General features: G+C 48.2%; 1 protein-coding gene across 2 annotated transcripts in view; it reads left to right on the forward strand.

Moving 5' to 3' along the window:
• The first annotated feature begins 417 nt into the window (after positions 1–417).
• ACP3 (acid phosphatase 3) overlaps positions 418–21428 on the forward strand; it is a 200264-nt gene continuing 179253 nt past the window's right edge. Inside the window, exons 1-3 of one of the 2 annotated variants that reach the window (XM_073678094.1) lie at positions 418–590; positions 670–707; positions 782–850. In XM_073678094.1, the coding sequence (XP_073534195.1) occupies positions 572–590; positions 670–707; positions 782–850 (126 nt within the window). In that variant the 5' untranslated portion in view covers positions 418–571. Of the gene's footprint in view, positions 591–669; positions 708–781; positions 851–2523; positions 2584–21428 lie in introns of those variants that run through there. The other variant, XM_073678095.1, reaches the window with a different exon arrangement.

Raw genomic sequence — 21428 nt, forward strand, 5'->3', positions numbered from 1 at the left:
TATACCCCTATACTATGCCTGCTGACCCACACACCAACAACCCCCCCCCCCCCCCCCCCCCCCCCGGGGCTCATTTCTATCCTCATGGTTAACACCATACTTCATCCCTATGCATGTTCTACCTTGTGCTGATGCACTGTAACCTCCCTCTGGTCCATCTGACTACAATACCCAGCGCTATCATGATTTACATTTCAAAAGACCTGCACATACAGCGTTTGTTTACTATCACTATGACTACCTAGGCTAGACTCCCCCACGTGACCTACTGCGACGCATCACTCCTTAGTACCCGCCCTCCGCTATGCTGGAGTCACACCTCCCCTCCATGGTACTGCCCACCACATAGTACGATGTTTACCATTACTATGGCTACGAACGACAGCCTCCGTCACGTGACCGTGACGCGCTACTTCCTGGACACGCCCCCCCCGTGACGCACCTCCGGCAGCGCGCGGCGCTACATACAAAAGGCAGCCTGGTCCCCACATTACCCACAGCACAGCGTGGGAACGCCGCTCATACACCCGCCGCAGCCATCACACGTGGGAACCTTGCCTATGAGACGTCCATGACGCAGGAGCAAACAGGTATTTACTCACCCCAGCCAAACGCTTCTATTTCCCCCATTACTGACACCATGTGTAATGGTCACTACCTCTATTTCAGCTCTCCACAGGCTGATGAACTCTGATACCACTGTGAAGGTATTCTTATCCATGGAATTCTATACTCATACTTGTACTTGATGACACTGACACGTATCCCCTCATCATTGCAGCTTCATATTGGAACTTCCACTCGTATACTCTGGTGCCTTCCTTTGTCCCATTATCTAAACCACATACAAGTAAGGAAACCCCCTACCCCTGTGGCTAAAGGCCCCGTCACACATAACGAGATCGCTAGCGAGATCGTTATTACGTCACGGTTTTGGGATCGCTGGAGAGTCGTTTCGTGATCGCTGGGGAGATGTCAAACATGCAGAACTTCCCAACGATTTCGGCCGCCCCAGCGATCTAACTAACGATCTCGGTGGTCGTTGGGACGCTTTCACACAGCAGCTATTTCAACGATCCACACCTTGATAGGGAGTGTACTGTGTCACAAAGGCGTGCATAAAATTAAGCAAAATCAGGACTCAGTCGAATGAACGAATATCAACAGCCCGGAGAATTCTGCTAGGATCTGCAATCCAGCACGAGATCAGAAACAAAGGATGGAATCGCTATTCTGTTGCCTTCTTTATGCACGGCGGAAAATGAGAACGCTGTAGCGACCACCAATCGGGGATGAGGGGTGCGGAAAAGTCCAATTTATGCACGCCTACGTGTCTCAGTTCTGAATCGCTAACGAAGTCGTTGATAAGGTGTAAAATACAGCAATGCACACTTCCCAGCGGGAGCGCAACGACCCAGGAATGGTCCAGGAAGCTCTGTAACGATCAGCGATCTCACAGCAGGGGCCTGATCGTTGCTACCTGTCAGACATAACGAGATCGCTAGCAAGATCGCTATTGCGTCACAAAAACCGTGACGTATCAACGATCTCACTAGCGATCTCGTTATGTGTGGCGGGGCCTTAACATCTGGGCTCCCCCTGGTACTCTATGACTGTTAATGAATGTTTTTACTGTTTCTATTCATTGTTCGTATAACTGTAACCACAATTACCCCTCTCCTCCTCCCCTCTTTTCCTTACCTCCCTCCCCCACTACTCCTTCTACCTATACCATCTATCCTGATACTAACCTACCCAAGATTTTGGTATCCTTAAACTGTATTTCTCGTATAGGACTGTTTTTTTATGTTTTTTTATGTTTTCTATATCCTCATCGTGCTATTAGTCTTTCTTGCAGTAGCGACTTAATGAATAAGGCCTGGGTGGCCGAAACGTCTTACTGTCGCCATTTATTGTCACCACTGTATATATTTTCCGGTGTGAATAAACTTACACCAAAAGAGCAAATTTCAGAGAGTGTATTAACCCTGTACTGGCTGCTCTGTGTTTCTGTGTCACTGCATCTAAAGTACCTGTGTAACACAAGTATGCATGCGGATGTTATGCGGTTCAATGCAAGTCAATGGCGGCGATTTCGCCGCAATTGCGCACAAGAAAGGGTTGTGCTGCGGATTTTTCCGCAATGATAATCCATGCGGATTATCATTGGGAAACATGACAGACAACTTATCATGCGTTTTCGCGGCGGAGATGGCGCCGCGGATACGCATTAAATCCGCATTGTGGGCACACAGCCTTATGGAGCATTATATGGGCTCCATTATTCTGTAGGGAGCATTATATGGGCTCCATTATTCTGTAGGGAGCATTATATGGGGCCCATTATTCTGTATGGACAGTATATGGGGTCCATTATTCTGTATGAAGCAATATATGGGGCTCATTACACTGTATGGAGGACTATGTGGTGCCCATAATACTGTATGGAGGACTATACCGTCCAGTCTAAAATTAAAACTTTTGAATCCCCCCAGGACACGCACTGTGCGCTGCAAAGAGTCGCCAGTTTCTGAGCTGTTTTAGGATTTACAATAGATAGCTATCACTCATGTAATGGAAGAAGTAAGTGAAATCTTTTGCATTGTAATATACCTATATTTCTCTGTGTATCATGAATTGTGGTATGTGTTAAAGTGTCCCTCAACTCTTTTCCCAGGGCCCACAAAAACCTGGAGCTTGCCCTGCCTCAAAAGGTGTGGTTAGGCAGGTTAAATATCCGGCCACTGATTTTTTTTTTTTCTGTCTGTGTGTCTGGAGGCAGGAAGCTCCAGAGAAGTGTTTATGTGCATCTGTGCGGACGCTGTTGATTGTACCCTGAGCGGGCGGATTCCTGCAGGCATATGGACTGTTCTAAACGGTATCTTTTTGTTTCCGGGTTTTGCCAGAAAGGTCATGTTTATTTTGTTGAACCCTGCACTGGTTTATGCTGTGATTTTAAATAAACTAGCAGAAGAAACGTTCTTGTGTCTACCTCTGCGAGCAGCTGAGTGATTCGCATTACCACAATTTATATATACTGTATATATACAGTTTGGGGGTGGTTTTCCTTGTTTCTTAACAGTTTGGCCCTGCATTTCAGTCACTCTGTAGTGGTATGTGTTATTGTTAATATTGGTCTTGGTACAGTACGTTTTGCTCTGTAATATTTATTCATGATGTAGTGGTCATGGTGTAGCAGTATTATTTCAGTCTAGTATAGTGGTATTATTGGTTATAAATAATGGTCATTTATATAGTGAATTTTGCTTTATAGCAGTATGTTGTAATGTATGTATATACAGTATGTAGGTAATACTTAGTCTTGCTATAGCAGCAACAGTGTTATACATGTATAATATTATATTATATAATAAATATATAATATAATATATATTTTATTTTAAATTATGCATGAAGAAACATACAGGGCCCAGTAAAGCTTTTTGGTCAATATTCTGGTGTAAAAGCTTTGAAAAGTCGCATAATTTTGGTGCAACTGGAGGGTGCACTAAAATATGCAACTATTGGCATTCTCACACCATTTTCTCCCAGCTCTGACAAAGTGGGTGGAGTTGAGGTGGGATGGGTCTTGGCAACTGCTACTTGTCAAATTCATGATGATCGAAAGTATTCGCTACACCACAAATCTTACTCCAACAAGGACTGGAGTAGGATTTGTGGCAAGGCACACACAGAGGTGCACACTACTCGTCTGATGCTCCTGATTCATCAACACTAGACTCCAGGACATCTCCTCATCAAGATCTGCTTGAATAATGCCGGTCTTGATGAATCGGACCCATAGAATCCCTTGAAGCTTGTGCTCCTGATGTCTTAAGATCCTAGCAACTAGGACTGGGTTGCGGAGATCACAGAGTGATGCTTCTTCTTCCACTGTAAACTCATCCCAACCGCTGCTCTCTGCATATACAGTGACCGAGATTACAGCAACTGGGCTTAATATAACAAAATTTTGAATATGTGCATGCTCTACACATCCAAAACTTCAGTATACTGGGTTGTTTTTTTTTATCTCCAGTGACCGCTGTTTGTGCAGAAGTACAACATAGTAGCCGATAGCAAAGTCACCTCAACTGCTGTGCTCTGCATAGGTGATGACTGAAATGACAGGGGCCCAGTTTATTATAATGAAGTACTGAATTCTATATATAATATTAATAAATATTTGCCTTGCCCCTTTGCTGGCAGACCATGCTATGGCACTATGACAAATGTTTATTGGACTATACAGTAAACTTTACAACTTTACGCTCTTCATTTGCACATATAACAAAGGTTAGGAGATAATGTCTAGTAATGCATTCCGTATAGCTGTATTTTTTTCCCCTCGGTTTCACTGCATATCCCTCTACATTATTTCTTTTCACGCAGTGCTATATCCTGAAGTATCAATAAGCAGGAATACAAGAGACCATACAGTATTTGTGCGCATTGTGATTGGCCTGTGACAATAAACAATTGTGCAGATCAGGTATCCACCGGCCACCAATTAGGAAGTTGTTAGACCTGTTCTGCCAACACCCTCAATAATGAAAAACATTTCACATATAGTACTGTTCCAACCAAAACAGAGGGTTATCAAAGCTGTGTTTAACCCCTTCCAAACACTGGACGTACTGGTGCATCCAATGTCCAGTCCCCATCTTTGATGCAAGCTTAGGTGCTGAGCCTGCATCATTGCTGGCAGATGATGTCTGTGTTACACAGTGAACATCTGCTACTTAAAATACAATATTATGTACTGGCGGAAGGAACTCTAATGGTCTAAGGGTTAGGGAGTGCAAAATATTTTCCGTTCCCGGGTGCTGGCAGCCCATACTATGACAAATGCTTATTGGACTATGCAATAAACTTTACAGCGTAATGCTCTTCATTTGCACTATTATGATAAAGGTTAGGCAAAGATGTCTTGCAATGCCTTCAATATAGCTGTATTTTCCCTCAGTTTCATTGCATATCCCTCTACAGCAGGCCTGCACAACATACGGCCCACTGAAGGCTGCTTAGTGGCCCATGGAGTACCGGGAAACTCCAGTTCTCATCTTCCTATATTTGCTTTCAGATGCAAATACAGTTAAACACTTTAGCGCTGGGACAGGGGCAGAGCAGCGCTCATTATCCCACTCCCTGACGTGCAGCAGCATTGTGAGATTATCATGCTGTGACCTCATTACACTGCTGCTGTTGTCAGTGCTTCAGCGCAGTGGTCACGAGGACGCTAACAGAAACAGGAAGCGCTCCAAGGAGGAGCTGAAGATGAAATATCCTATTATAGGAAGGGAGGAGTGGGGCTGGTGTTAGTGTTACTTTTACTATGAGGGCACCTTATGGGGCAAAGGGGGTAGGGAATTGTGAAGGGGGCACAGTATGTCGAGGGAAATGTGGGAGATATTTTGGAGAGGGGAAATGTGGGAGATATTTTGGAGAGGGGAAATGTTTTGGGGACATTATGGATAGGAGCAGTGTGAGTAGATATTATGGAGAGGGCAGTGTGGGAGGGACTTTATTGAGAGGGGCAGTGGGAGGCACATTATTGAGAGAGACAGTGTGGGAGATATTATAGAGTGGGGCAGTATAAGGGGAAATTATTGAGAGGGTCAGTGGGGGGACATTATGGAGAGGGGCAGCATGGGGATACATTATGGAGAGGGGCAGTGTGGCAAATATTATGGAGAGAGGCAGCGTGAGGGAGTCATTACGGAGAAGGACAGTATGGGGGGATATTTTGGAGAAGGGCAGTGGGGGGATATATTGTGCAGGTAGCACAGTGAGGGGCAATTATTTATTCAGGGGCAAGCATGGGAGATATTTTTATTTACAAGCAGTATAATACTTTTATTTTTAAGGGCACCATGTCGGGAAGAACTGCTGAAGATGGAAAAGAGGAAAGTTTGCAGAGATGAACTCTAGGGGTGGAATCTCATCATGCCATCTGTAATATGACAAAACAGTTGGAGACAAAAGAGATGGGAATGACTTCAATCAGAGAAAATGTGATCTATAAAGTACCTGAATGTAAATGTTTATTTGACTAATACTCACTAAGTCATCAGTATTGTGGTTTCTGTATGGTCCGCAGTCTGATGAAAACTAGTAACAACAACTCTCATTATCTCTAACCATTGTTAAGGACCTACTGGGAGTTGCAAGTTTACTGCAGCTGATCAATGTACTAAGCTTGGTAATGTATTCCTGTATTGACACAGTTCTGGTGATGTATTTATGTACTGACGATGGTTCAGATGATGTATTTATGTACTGTTGGTGGTTCTGGTACTGTATTAATGTACTGATTATAGTTCTGGCTCTGTATTAATGCACTGATGGTGATTCTGGAGCTGAATTCATGTACTGATGGTGATTCTGGCGCTGCATTCATGTACTGACGGTAGCTCTGGTGCTGCATTTATTTACTGATGGCTGTTCTGGTGCTGCACTCATGTACTGATGGTAGTTCTGGCGCTGCATTCATGTACTGACAGTGGTTCTGGTGCTGCATTCATGTACTGATGGTGGTTCTGGTGCTGCATTTATGTGCTGACGATAGTTATGATCACGTAGTAATCCATAACATGCTTCATGTTAAATTGAAAAATCCTCAAAACTTAGTTTTGAGATTTTGAGGAGGATTTAGCCGAGTTTCTGCTCCCAAAAATTTAGTGGAAGTTTGTGTGTGTTCACACTGATTTTATTGGAGCAGAAACTCTCAAAATCCTTCTCAAATACTTAACACTTGGTTTTGGTGATGTATTTATGTAAGTACTCTTTTAAATTTTTATGTGACCCTTTGGATTGGTTCAGTATGACAATGCGACCCTTGCACCAAAACATGTTGTGCACCCCTGCTCTACAGTATTTCTTTTCACACCATATGCATATTGAAGTATTAATAAGCAGGAATGCAAGAGACCATACAGCATTTCTCAGTACTCATTGTGATAGATCAGGGCGCCATCAGGGCATTACTGCCCTTACTACTGTATGGAGCCCGGTGAAAAGAAGCAAGAAGGGGGGTCCCGGGCATACTGGCAGCCCCTTTCTTTTCTTCTTCTCACCGGGCCTCAGGGGCAACAGTTAAGCGTTGCCGCATGTCAGATGCATGGTGCACCTGGCGGACGGAAATGGGCCCTGTACCTTTAAGCCGCGGCCATGTGCATCATGGTCATGACGCCGATCTCCTGATACGATGCATGCTCAACTTCATTCCTGCCTCGGAGGCGGCGGCCAGTGTGTGAGCAGGAGGAGGAGGAAGCTGCTGCTGAGTCCGGTGGTGAGTAGGGCCAGGTGGTGCTCAGAGGGGCCTGCTGATGGTGATAGGAGGGCCTGCTGATGATGATAGTGGGGCGTGATGATGGTGAGGGGGGCCTGCTGATGGTGATGTGGGGGTCTGCTGATGGTGATGGAGGCTGCTGCTGCTGCTGGTGCCGAGGGGAGGCTGCTGCTGCTGGTGCCAAGGGGAGGCTGCTGCTGGTGCCAAGGGGAGGCTGCTGCTGGTGCCGAGGGGAGGCTGCTGCTGGTGCCGAGGGGAGGCTGCTGCTGGTGCCGAGGGGAGGCTGCTGCTGGTGCTGAGGGGAGGCTGCTGCTGGTGCTGAGGGGAGGCTGCTGCTGGTGCTGAGGGGAGGCTGCTGCTGGTGCTGAGGGGAGGCTGCTGCTGGTGCTGAGGGGAGGCTGCTGCTGGTGCTGAGGGGAGGCTGCTGCTGGTGCTGAGGGGAGGCTGCTGCTGGTGCTGAGGGGAGGCTGCTGCTGGTGCTGAGGGGAGGCTGCTGGAGAGGCTGCTGCTGGTGCTGAGGGGAGGCTGCTGCTGGTGCTGAGGGGAGGCTGCTGGAGAGGCTGCTGCTGGTGCTGAGGGGAGGCTGCTGCTGGTGGTGAGGGGAGGCTGGTGCCGAGGAGAGGCTGCTGCTGGTGCCGAGGAGAGGCTGCTGCTGGTGCCGAGGGGAGGCTGCTGCTGGTGCCGAGGGGAGGCTGCTGCTGGTGCTGAGGAGAGGCTGCTGCTGGTGCTGAGGAGAGGCTGCTGCTGGTGCTGAGGAGAGGCTGCTGCTGGTGCTGAGGAGAGGCTGCTGCTGGTGCTGAGGGGAGGTTGGTGGGGAGGTTGCTGGTGCTGAGAGGAGGCTGCTGCTGGTGATGAGGGGAGGCTGCTGATGGTGCTGAGGCGAGGCTGCTGGTGGTGGTGAAGGGAGGCTGCTGGTGGTGCTGAGGGGAGGCTGCTGGTGGTGAGGAGAGGTTGGTGCTGAGAGGAGGCTGGTGCTGAGGGGAGGCTGCTGATGGTGATGAGGGGAGGCTTCTGGTGGTGAGGGGAGGCTGCTGCTGCTACTGAGGGGAGGCTGCTGGTGATGAGGGGAGGCTGCTGCTGCTACTGAGGGGAGGTTGCTGCTGGTGCTGAGGGGAGGCTGCTGCTGGTGGTGAGGGGAGTGTTAAGGGTCTGGGTGGTGGAACCTCTGTGCTTTGGTGCAAGGAGGGACCAGAGGGGCGTGACTAAGTGCCTACTCGGCCTGACCCAGGTCACACGGCGACTCCGTGAATCAGGGAGGGACCGGGCAGGTGAACCAGGTGCCACTCTGGAACCGACCTTGTGTGAGAGCAGGTGACTCCCATGGGTCAGATGACAGGAACTGACCGGTACAGCGGATGATAACGGCAGGAAGGCAGACGGGTGGTCCGGGTTGATCAGCAGACAGGTGCAGCAGATGGTCAGACAGGTGCTCCGGGTAGGCAAGCAGACGGGCATGACAGGTTACTTGGCAGGTGCTCCAGTTAGGCAAGCTGACGGACACGACAGGTAACTGGTAGGTGCTCTAGGTAGACAGGCTGACGGGCACGGCAGGAAACTGGCAGGTGCTCCAGGTAGGCGGGCATGGCAGGTAACTGGCAGGTGCTCTAGGTAGGCAGGCTGGTGGGCAGAACTGTTAGACAGACTGGCGGGCTGGACTGACAGGCAGCGGGACCTGAGGGCTGAAGCAAGTGTTAGCACAAGGAACAGCAACCTTGTTAAGGCACCTCCATATTGGAGGAGGTGCCTTATATAGGAGAAGTCCACCGGTCATTGACCGGGTACTCTTTAGGACGGCGCGCGGCCCCTTTAAGAGGGGGGGGCATGTGCGTCCTAAGCACGGTGTCCGGGAAGCTGCGCTCAGTGCGCACCACAGCAGCAGGGAAGCAGGAAGACGCCAGACCAGGACCGCGGCGGTGAGGGGAACGAGGAGGCAGAGACGCCAATGCTACAGTACCCCCCCTTTACACCCCCTCTTCTTTAGGCCCGTGAGAAATTTTTTAAGAAGATGAGGGGCATAAATGTTCTCCCTGAGTTCCCAAGACCTCTCCTCTGGGCCAAACCCCTTCCAATCCACAAGAAAGAAAGTCTTTCCTCTTACCCTCTTGGTGGCCAAAATGTTTTCTACCTCAAAGACGTCCACAGCGGAAACTGGAGCTGGAGTGGTACCTAGATCGTCAGAGAAAGAATTAAGGACAACTGGTTTGAAGAGGGATACATGAAAGGAGTTGGGAATCCGTAAGGTGACTGGGAGTTTCAGCTTGTAAGCCACAGGATTGATTTGGTTCAGAACGTCGAACGGACCGACGAACCGCGGACCCAACTTATAAGAAGGTATCTTGAGACGGACATATTTGGAGGAAATCCAGACCTTGTCTCACGGGCAGAATTGAGGCGGATGCAGACGTCTCTTATCAGCATGTCTCTTCATCCACTTGGAGGACTGAAGAAGTGCGGATCTAGTGTCTTCCCAAATAGCAGAAAATTCGCTGACAAGAGACTCCGCGGCAGGAAACGGAATCTGGGGGTGTCGACTGTAGACCACAAAAAAACAGGGATTTAGAAGAAGACTCACTCTCATGGTTGTTATAGGAGAACTCGGCTCAGGGCAGGAGCTCAACCCAATCATTATGGTGAGCGTTGACAAAATGCCGAAGAAAGCTGGTAAGGATCTGGTTGATACGTTCCACTTGACCATTGGACTGAGGATGATAAGCAGAAGAGAAATCCAAGGAGACATCCAGCAGCTTGCACGTAGCTCTCCAGAAGCGCGAAGTGAACTGAACCCCGCGATCAGACACAATGTGGAGGGGTAGGCCGTGAAGACGAAAGATGTGATGGATGAAGTCCTTAGCCAGCACAGATGCAGACGGAAGACCAGGCAGAGGGATGAAGTGTGCCATTTTAAAAAAAGCGGTCAGCGACCACCCAAATGACCGTACAACCGGCAGAAACAGGGAGATCCTGTCACGCTGTCTCTGTATACTGGAGGTAGGGGGCCTAAGCTGACCCTAAGCTGGGGCCCTGACTAATCCCTCAACCTGGAGGTACTGTTAAAGGTACAGAGGTCCAGGCCGCCAGCGTAACCCCTACCTCCTGAGGATCCCTGCACCTCAGTAATCTAGTCCTGAGAAGGACCCCGATCACAACAAAAGGGGACAAGTAATAATATGCCCACACACAGTACTTAGACGAACGAGACAGTACAAGGGAAAAACCAAAACCACCTTGCATACAAAAACTACACAACTACAACAGAGGGAACACCAACGGGAAAGGAGATAAATGATAAAGCGAGGAAGGGAAAAAACACTCCAAATACACTTATCTTAGAAACTCCAAATACCACGATCCGCTCTGTAAGTCTGTATGAAATGCTTTCACCGACACTTCCCAAACAGACCAGCAGGCATTTGAAGGAGACTCACTACAGCAGCATTGATTGCAGCTGGGCGAGGCTGGACCTCGTCTAGCACAGAGAGAGAGAGAATTAACTCCCTCACTGCCGAAAACACAAAGCACCAAAAAGTCAGCTGCGAGAAGTCAGGCTGTGTAATCGTGACGATCTTCGTGGCGACACACCCGTGACAGATCCGTGATGAAGTCCATTGCAATGTGTTGCCACGAAGCGGAAGGCACGGGAAGAGAAAGGAGACTGCCGGATGGAAGGTGCCTGTGAACCTTCTTACGGGCACAAGAGGAACAAGCCGCGACAAAGTCCACAACATCCTTGTACAGGGAAGGCAACCAGTAATGTCGGGTGATGAGCAGAAAGGTCTTCCTCTGGCCAGCATGACCGGCTAGTTTGGATGAATGGCCCCAGAGTAGAACCTTCTTTCGATCCGGAATCGCTACAAAGGTCTTACCGGGTGGAAGATGAGACAGGTCAAACGGAGCAACACTCATTACTTTGGAGGGGTCAATGATATGTACAGGCTCCTCCTCTTAGTCGGAAGACAGGAATGAGCGAGATAGAGCGTGAGCCTTAATGTTCTTGTCCACCGGGCGGTAATGCAGAGTGAAGCAGAATCGGGCAAATAATAGAGACAACCTGGCCTGACGCGAATTTAGTCTTTAGGCGCTCTGCAAATAAGCTAGGTTTTTGTGGTCAGTGTAGATGACCACCGGGTGCAGAGCCCCCTCCATCAAGTAGCGCCACTCCTCAAGTGCTAACTTGATGGCCAGCAGCTCACGATCTCCTATGGAGTAGTTGTGCTCGGATGAGGAGAAGAGCTTGGAGAAGAAGCCGCAGGTTACCATTCTCCCGGACAAGGATTTTTGGGTGAGCACCGCTCCAGCTCCGGAGGAGGATGCATCAAACTCCAGGAAGAACTGCTTGTTGCAATCCGGACGGTGTAGCACAGGAGAGCAGGAGAAGGCTTGTTTTAGGGAGATGAAGGCCTCCTCTGCTTCGGAAGTCCATTCCCTGGGATTTGCTCCTTTACGGGTGAGCGCGGAGATGGGAGCAATCCGGGAGGAGAAATGAGGAATGAAGAGGCGGTAATAGTTTGCGAAGCCCAGGAATCGCTGAATCGCCTTAAACCCCTCCGGTCGGGGCCACTTTAAGACGGCAGACACCTTCTCGGGATCCATCCGCAGACCAGTCTCGGAGATAATATAGCCCAGGAACAGTAAGGAGGTCTGCTCAAAGAGGCATTTCTCGAATTTAGCATATAGGCGATTCTTCCGGAGCCTTAGCAGAACCTGACGAACATCCCTCCGGTGTGAGGGCAGATCCGGAGAGAAAACCAAGATATCGTCTAGGTACACCACCAAGCAAGAATACAGGAGATCATGGAAGATGTCATTAACCAGCTCCTGGAAGATAGCTGGAGCATTACAGAGACCAAAGGGCATCATGCGGTATTCGTAGTGACCGTCCCGGGTGTTGAATGCCGTCTTCCACTCGTCTCCCTGGCGTATCCGGACCAAATTGTACGCCCCACGAAGATCGAGCTTGGTGAAGATCTTCGCGTCTTTAAGGCAGTCAAACAGCTCCGAGATGAGAGGCAGGGGGTACTTATTCTTGATGGTTATCTGGTCAAGGCCCCTGTAATCGACACAGGGACGTAGAGAGCCATCTTTCTTCTTGACGAAGAAGAATCCTGCTCCTGCCGGAGAGGTGGATTTCTGGATAAATCCCCTAGCAAGATTCTCTTCTATGTACTCAGACAAGGCCCGGGTCTCAGCCAGAGACAAGGGATAGATTCGCCCGCGGGGAGGAGAAGCACCAGGTACCAAGTCGATGGGGCAATCATATGGACTATGAGGTGGTAGTGTCTCCCCTTCCTTTTTGTCAAAGACGTCCGCATAGGACCAGTAGGGTGCCGGCAGACCAGGTAGATTAGCCGGAGTAGACGGGGGTCGAGCAGGACGAACCGGAACCAGACAGGACTCATGGCATTCCTGACCCCAACAGAGCACTTCACCAGATCTCCAATTCAGGACGGGCTCATGTCTTTGTAACCAGGGTAGACCAAGCAAGACGGGGTGAGAGAGGCAGGACAGCGCATGAAAGGAGATCTTCTCTGAGTGCAGCATTCCCACCTGAAGTGTTACAGGCTCTGTGACGAGCAAGATGGTCTCCGGAAGAAGCCTCACATCCACGGAGGCAACCGCCAACAGTTCAGCCAGACGTACGGTATGAATCTGTTACCGCTCCACAACAGCCTGTTGAATAAGATTCCCTGCGGCTCCGGAATCCAGATGGGCAGTCTCAAAGAAGCGGGTCTCACCACTGGAAATAGAAACAGACAGAGTCAAGGACGGAGAGGATTTACTCTTGCCTAGGACGACTTCTCCGAGCGGTCCTAGACACTGGAGTTTCCCGGCCTCACTGGACAGGAACGGATCAGATGCTCTTTACTGCCACAGTAGAAGCAACTCCCCTCGGCTAAGGCGCGTCTCCAGGCGAGACTTGACCATCTTGGTTTGGTCAATTTTCATAGGCTCAGGCGAACATGCCCGGGGGATTGCTGGTTGTGAGGCTGGCCTTTGGAATGCTGGAGTGTGACGTGGAAATCTTCTCTCCCGGGTAGTCTCCTCAACCCGTTCCAGAAAACGGATGTCAATCCGGGTAGCTAATGACACCAGGTCGTCCAGGGTGGAAGGGATGTCACGACCGGCTAGCTCATCCTTGATCCGTCCGGAAAGACCCTCCCAAAAGGTGGACACCAGGGCCTCGTTGTTCCTGGCAAGTTCAGATGCGAAGGTTCGGAAACATATGGCATATTGGCCCACGGTGAGACTCCCTTGGCGGAGACGGAGAAGTAAGGAGGCAGTAGAAGATTTTTGTCCGGGCTCATCAAAGACCTTCTGGAAGGCAGTGAGGAATGCCAGAAGATCGGACTCCAGGGGATCCCCTCTTTCCCACAGAGGGTTTAGCCATGCCAATGCCTTCCCAGTGAGGTGAGGCTTGATGAACGCCACCTTGGCCCGGTCGGAGGTGAACTGGTGTGCCGGGAGTTCAAAGTGCAGCGTGCACTGATTTATGAAGCCCCGACATAAGACAGGGTCACCATAAAAACGTGGAGGTGCAGAGAGCCGGGGTCCAAAGGCAGGTGCCACAGTGCCACTGGGTTGAGATGCCGCCGGAGCAGGTGCCGCTTGGCAAGAGACGGACACAGACGGGGTGGACAGCGTGTCCAGGCGGGAGTTGACAGTCCGCAGATAGGACAGGATAGTTTCTTGTTGTGATCTCTGACGTGAGACCTCCTGGTACAGGTCAGAGAGTGAAGGAGCCTGGGGGCACCAGGTTCCATGGCCTGTGCAAACTGTTACGGGTCCGGGTGGTGGAACCTCTGTGCTTCGGTGCAAGGAGGGACCAAAGGGGCGTAACTAAGTGCCTACTCGGCCTGACCCAGGTCGACTCCGTGAACCAGGGAGGGTCCGGGCAGGTGAAAAAGGTGCCATTCTGGGACCGACCTTGTGTGAGAGCAGGTGACTCCCACGGGTCAGATGACAGGAACTGACCGGCACAGCGGATGAGCACGGCAGGAAGGCAGACGGGTGGTTCGGGTTGATCAGCAGGCAGGTGCAGCAGATGGTCAGACAGGTGCTCCGGGTAGGCAAGCAGGCAGGCACGGCGGATAGCTAGACAGGTGCTCCGGGTAGGCAAGCTGGCGGGCACTACAGATTACTTGGCAGGTGCTCCGGGTAGGCAAGCTGGCGGACACGACAGGTAACTGGTAGGTGCTCCAGGTAGACAGGCTGGCGGGCACGGCAGGTAACTGGCAGGTGCTCCAGGTAGGCAGGCTGGCGGGCATGGCAGGTAACTGGCAGGTGCTCCAGGTAGGCAGGCTGGCAGGCAGAACTGTTAGACAGACTAGTGGGCTGAACTGTAGACAGACTGGCGGGCTGGACTGACAGGCAGCGGGACCTGAGGGCTGAAGCAAGTGTTAGCACACGGAACAACAACCTTGCACAGGTGCCTTATATAAGAGAAGGCCTCCGGCCATTGGCCGGTTACTATTTAGGACGGCACGCGCGGCCCCTTTAAAAAGAAGGGAGCCCGCGCGCCCTAAGCACAGTGCCCGGGAAGCTGCGCGCGGTGCACGCCACAGCAGCAGGGGAGTAGGAAGACGCCGGACACGGACCTCAGCGGTGAGGAGAACAGTGTCTCTGCCCGGCAGGAGGCAGAGATGCCGATGCTACAGGTAGGCTGCTGGTGGTGTTAAGGGGGGCCTGGTTCTGAGGGGAGGCTGCGTCTGGCAGGATGAGGCTGGTGCTGAGGCAAGGCTGCGACTGGCAGGGTGAGGCTGAGGAGGCAGCGACGAGGACGACCAGGGCTAGTCGACGAGGAGTGGGAGCGCCAATTGCATATCAAGAGGATGCCAATCTCCACGGACAGGTAAGAAGAACAAGAGTAGTTGATAAATAGGGTGATTCCTTGCCCCCTTAGTCTTGACTACTATTTTTTTTACATTTTTTATATTATCACTTTGAGTTATCATGTTTTGAGGTGTATTTTTATTCTAGAATTCATAGGTTTTTAATGAATACAAAGATATTTTTAGTAGAGTGCAATCGGTGAATATCTATGCAATAATATGCACTGTTAACATTTATTAATTTGATGATCACAGGCTGAGGCAGCGGCGGTAGGGGGCAGGCTGAGGCAGCCATCAGATTCTTCTTGACTGGGCGGCGGCTGTGTAAGTAGCTAACTTAAGTCCATGTATTAATTATTCCATCATTTCAGTACGTGATTGTATGATACAATCATTCCCTCCCCTCCTGGAAGGGGGGAGGGGAGGGAATGATTGATATAAGTGGGTATATATGATTGGGAAACATCTTTATTATTATGACAGTGTAATAATTATTGGACGGGAGAAATCGGTCTGCGCTCAGCCTGCAGTGCATGGACTGGGTGCCGATCTCCTGATCCTCATACATGCTGTGAGGCTGCTAAGTTCAGGTCAGGAGACCCGCGGCTGGTCCATGCACTGTGGTCCGAGCACAGACCGATATTCACGGCTGAATGAGCCTAAAACGGCTTGTCCTGTCTAAATCCACAAGCCTGCAGTCCCTCTGTGTCACTGACTGCAGACTTGTGAATCCTCACATTGTACAAACTGTGCGCTGTGAGGTTTCGCCGGTGTCAAAGCCAGGAACTTGGCTTCAAGAATGTGAAATGCAGACTCCCGGCCAGAACGGGGGGGTGTGGAGATAGTGGGAGAACAAACAGGTGGGCAGGTGAATTTAAATGATTCCCTCTGCCATGAAGTACCGAGTGGTGGGACTTTGTTTGAACAGTCATCCTGTGCTAACAGAGTCCTTTTAAACATAAGTCATATTCACCGTCCTTCGTCTTCATCAATTTTCAGCACTGCTCTGGTTTTGCGGCACCATCTTGTGATCACAGCTTCTGACTGGCTGGAAGTCAGAAGCTCAATCTCTCAATGCAAATGTCTACTCTCATAGACTTGATCTGGTCATGGTGTGGCAGTATTTGTCCTTTGTATGTGGTATTATTCCATCACTATATGGTGGTAATATGTGGTCTGGTCATGGTGTGGTAGAAAGAAGAGTTTTTCCAAGAGTGGTCAGGGGGACTGTGGAAGGTTTGAGGGGTGGAGGAGGAGCTGGGGTGGAGGCGGAGCTGGGATGGAGCCTGGGTGGAGTTTCAAGGGGGCCCTAAAATTTTCCCAGTATGGGGCTCCGAAATTCCTAGCGGCAGCCCTGTGATAGATCTGCAGCAGAAAGTAATTGTGCATAAAAAGTATGCATCAGCCACTAATTAGGAAGTTGTTAGACCGGTTCTGTTTACACCATCAATAATATGAAAAATTTCACACATTGTGCTGTTTCAACATAACATAGAAGGTTCTTAAAGCTGTGTCTAACCTCTTCCAAACATTGGATGTGCTGGTACATCCGATGTTCGTTCCCCATCGATGATGCAGACTTAGGAGCTGAGCTTGCATCATTGCCTGTCATGATGGTGCTCCTGAGAAGACCAGCAAGTGGCTGGCCTTCATAGGAGAACGTTATTTTTATTATACAGTATAATGCAATACTATTGTAAAAATCCTGCAAAAAAGCAAGCCCTCATATGTCTATGAAAAATAAAAATTTTATGCCTCGTGTAAGAGAGGAAAAAAAACAAAAACAGTCGCCGTTAGGGAAGGAGTTAATCGAAGGAGTAACACAATAATAACTAGAACGAAAACTAGAAGAAAAAAAGTCTTTATAAACAATAGCAAAGTAAGTTACAGTGTAATGTGCTGTTTTTTTGTTATTTACCTGGTGCAATCCAATATTTGCAAAATAAGCTATCCTCAACCTTAATGATAGGAGCTAAAGCTACTAAAGATCCCAAATTCACTGATTCATTTAAAGCCCTTATGTAATATATGGGAGCACACAAGTGTATCTAGGTTATTGCGTACTATGTAAAAATCTATAATTACATACTATTTATTATCATTTAAGGAAGTTGGCCACAACTTTTTATTATGCCCCCAATGTGTCACCCCCGGGCCCATAAGTGTCTTTGTAATTACATTCTGTTGCAGGTTCTGCCTGTGAGCGGCGCTATCGGTGGCCGCTCACAGGCATCATGTGACCCCGCGCTGACGTCACGACAAGTGAGGCGTAACTCAGCGCTGGGGTCCCCACGGTGGTTGCTGGGTTGTAGGCGGGGTTATTCCCAACATCACACCCAGCATTCACCACGCGCTTTCCCAATGAATGGGGAGAGGGAGAGCACGCGGTGGATGCTGGGTGTGATGTGCGGAGTAACCCCGCCCACAACCCGGAATCCACCAGTGGAACGCAGAAGAGGGACCCTCGGCTGCAGCCTGGACTTGTCGCGACGTCAGCGGATGTCAGAGCCGGCTGCAGCCGGGGGTCACGTGATGCCTGTGAGCGGCCTGCGATAGCGCCACTCACAGGCAGAACCTGCAACAAAAGGTAATTACAAAGACACTTATAGGCCCCGGGGGGATACATAGGGGAGGGGATAGTAAGTAGTGGACAACCCCTTTAAGTACATGACATAATGAAAGTAGAGATGGTCGAATCTTTTTGAAATTGAAATCTGCCAGCTTCAACAATTTTTTCCAAAAATTCAATTTTTGCTCCGCGAAACGCACATTCTACAATTGCCATGAAAATATACAGTGGGGAAAATAAGTATTTGATACACTGCCGATATTGCAAGTTTTCCCACCTGCAAAGAATGGAGAGGTCTGTAATTTTTATCATAGGTACACTTCAACTGTGAAAGACAGAATCTAAAAAAAATCCAGAAAATCACATTATATGATTTTTACAAAATTAATTAGCATTTTATTGCATGAAATAAGTATTTGATACAATAGAAAAACAACTTAATACTTGCTACAGACACTTTGTTAGCAAATACAGAGGTCAGACATTTCCTGCAGTTCTTGACCAAGTTTGCACACACTGCAGCAGGGATTTTGGCCCACTCGTCCATACAGATCTTCTCTAGATCTTTCAGGTTTCAGGGCTGTTACTGGACAACATTGAGTTTCATCTCCCTTCAAAGATTTTCTATTGGGTTCAGGTCTGGAGACTGGCTAGCTCACTTCAGGACCTTAAAATGCTTCTTACGGAGCCACTCCTTAGTTGCCCTGGGTGTATATTTTGGGTCATTGTTATGCTGGAAGACCCAGCCATGACCAATCGTCAATGCTCTTACTGAGGGAAGGAGATTGTTGGCCAAAATCTCACAATACATGACCACATCAATAATCCTTTTCAATATGGTGCAGTCATCCTGACCACTTTGCAGAAAAGCACCCCAAAGTATGATGTTTCCCCCACTATGCTTCATGGTTGGGATGGTGTTCTTAGGGTTGTACTCATACTTCTTCTTCCGCCAAACACGGCGAGTGGAGTTGATACCAAAAAGTTCTATTTTGGTCTCATCTGACCACATGACCTTCTCCCATGCCTCCTGTGGATCATCCAGATGATCATTGGAGAACTTCAAACGGGCTTGGACATGTTCTGGCATGAACAGAGAGACCTTGCGTGCACTGCAGGATTTTAATCCATGACGGCGTAGTGTGTTACTAACGGTAATGTTTGAGACTGTGGTCCCAGCTCTCTTCAGGTCATTGACCAGGTCCTCTCGTGTAGTTCTGGGCTGATTTCTGACCTTTCCCAGAATCACCCTCACCCGAAGAGGAGAGATCTTGCATGGAGCCCCAGACTGAAGAAGATTGACAGTCATCTTCTGTTTCCTCCATTTTCTAATAATTGTGCCAACAGTTGTTGCCTTCTCACCAAGCTGCTTGCCTACTGTCATGTAGCCCATCCCAGCCTTGTGCAGGTCTACAATTTTGGCCCTGGTGTCCTCAGACAGCTGTTTGGCCTTGGCCATGGTGGAGAGGTTGGAGCGTAATTGAGTGCGTGGACAGGTGCCTTTTATACAGGTAACGAGTTCAATCAGGCACAATTAATACACATAATGAGTATAGAGTAGGAGGGTTTCTTAAAGAAAAACTAACATGTCTGTGAGAACCAGAATTCTTGCTGGTTGGTAGGTGATCAAATATTTATTTTATGCAATTAAATTATGTCAAAATCATACAATGTGATTTTCTGTTTTTTATTTTTAGATTTTGTCTCTCACAGTTGAAGTGTACCTAAGATAACAATTACAGACCTCTCCATTCTTTGTAGGTGGGAAAACTTCAGAACCGCCACCCCCATGTGGGGCCATTATTCTTTACGGAGGACTATGTGGTGCCCATAATACTGTATGGAGGATTATGTGGTGCCCATAATACTGTATGGAGGATTATGTGGTGCCCATAATACTGTATGGAGGATTATGTGGGGCCCATAATGCTGTATGGAGGATTATGTGGGGCCCATAATGCTGTATGGAGGATTATGTGGGGCCCATAATGCTGTATGGAGGATTATGTGGGGCCCATAATGCTGTATGGAGGATTATGTGGGGCCCATAATGCTGTATGGAGGATTATGTGGGGCCAATTATGCTGTATGGAGGATTATGTGGGGCCAATTATGCTGTATGGAGGATTATGTGGGGCCCATTATGCTGTATGGAGGATTATGTGGGGCCCATTATGCTGTATGGCGGACTATGATGGGCCCATTATACTGTATACTGGTTGGCCCGCAACGTTTGACATCCCTGACTTAGACTGTATCCTTTCTCAGGCAGATACCCTATGTACGACTGAACCAGGCTGCTCAGTCAGTCCGTCTCTGCTGAAGTGTGTCAGCTTGGCACAATGTGCATCTGCCCTATCATGTCAAATATACTGTAGCTGATGCTATTGCCTCAGCTACTTGATGTAACCCTTATTTAGTTGACACACAAGCAGATGATTGGGAGCGTGCAAATGTTTCCTTGACACACAATCAGGGATGTGTATATATAGTTGTGCGATAGAGAAAGAAGAGGAGAGGTACTCAGAGTGTGGCAAGCAGTACTGGTGCATAAATCACCGATTAAAGTAGATAATGTAGTATAGAGAAAATATAGCTAAAAGAAAAATACTACTCATAAAACATACATTTTATTGATTATTAATTAAAAACTGTCTATATACAAAAACTTTAAGCTTAGTGCTAAAAACTGGGATCATATAAGGAGCAGTCCTAAAAGCTACCTAGAACAAATAAGTGAGGGTATAACAAGTAGCAAGGAATGGTTTAGCCAGATGAGGATGCTATTCTGACACTGGAATTCCTGGTTGAAATCATATACATCTACAAATACCCTGCCTGGCCGCTGTGGTTGGCATACTATTTAACGCTAAATGTACCCCCGCTCAACATAGGCTCACCCTTTTCAAGCCCTAGTAGGCCCTATATCTTATAGTATAATATGGGTGAGTATAGAAAAAGGTTCGTAGCCACGAAGAAGATATAGACTAGACAGATACTAGTTAATGTAGCTATGTAGTTACTGTTTCATTAACCCTTTCAGCCAGGCTATCTCTGCATGTGTCACAGCTGTCAAACAGCCGTGACACTTGCAGGCACGGTGAAAATGAATGAAACCCCGAGCACGGCAAAATACTCGGCAAGCACCCAAGTGGGCTCGCCGGAAAGGGTTAATAAAACATACTTGCTCATCACTAATAGCTACATACAGGTGCATCTCACTAAATTAGAATATCATCAAAAAGTTAATTTATTTCAGTTCTTCAATACAAATCTCATATATTATATAGAGTCATTACAAACAGAGTGATCTATTTCAAGTGTTTATTTCTGTTAATGTTGATGATTATGGCTTACAGCCAATGAAAACACAGCAGTCAGTATCTCAGTAAATTAGAATACTTTATAACAACTTGAAAAATGTTTTTAAAATCCAAAATGTGGTCAAAGAAATAATTGCCTTGGGATGCAATAGTGGATTAAAAACATAATAATATGGTTAGTGAAGTTGTGTTGCCAAATATGATTTAATACAAAATAAGAAATAAACAATAAATGTATATAGATAGTCAGCTTAAAGCATGTCAGTTTGTTATACATATAATATCTACTAATATAAATTGGACTAGTAAAACAGGTATGCAAAATCATGTCTTTTTTTAATATCTTCAAAATATAAAATCAACTCCCTGCCCCCAAGCCTTTACCAAAATGGGTGTGACAAGAAAAGTTAGGTAGATTC

The sequence above is a fragment of the Phyllobates terribilis genome, unplaced genomic scaffold, assembly GCF_046119375.1.
Source record: "Phyllobates terribilis strain yellow unplaced genomic scaffold, ASM4611937v1 Scaffold_4__5_contigs__length_816908805, whole genome shotgun sequence".
NCBI lineage: Eukaryota > Metazoa > Chordata > Amphibia > Anura > Dendrobatidae > Phyllobates > Phyllobates terribilis.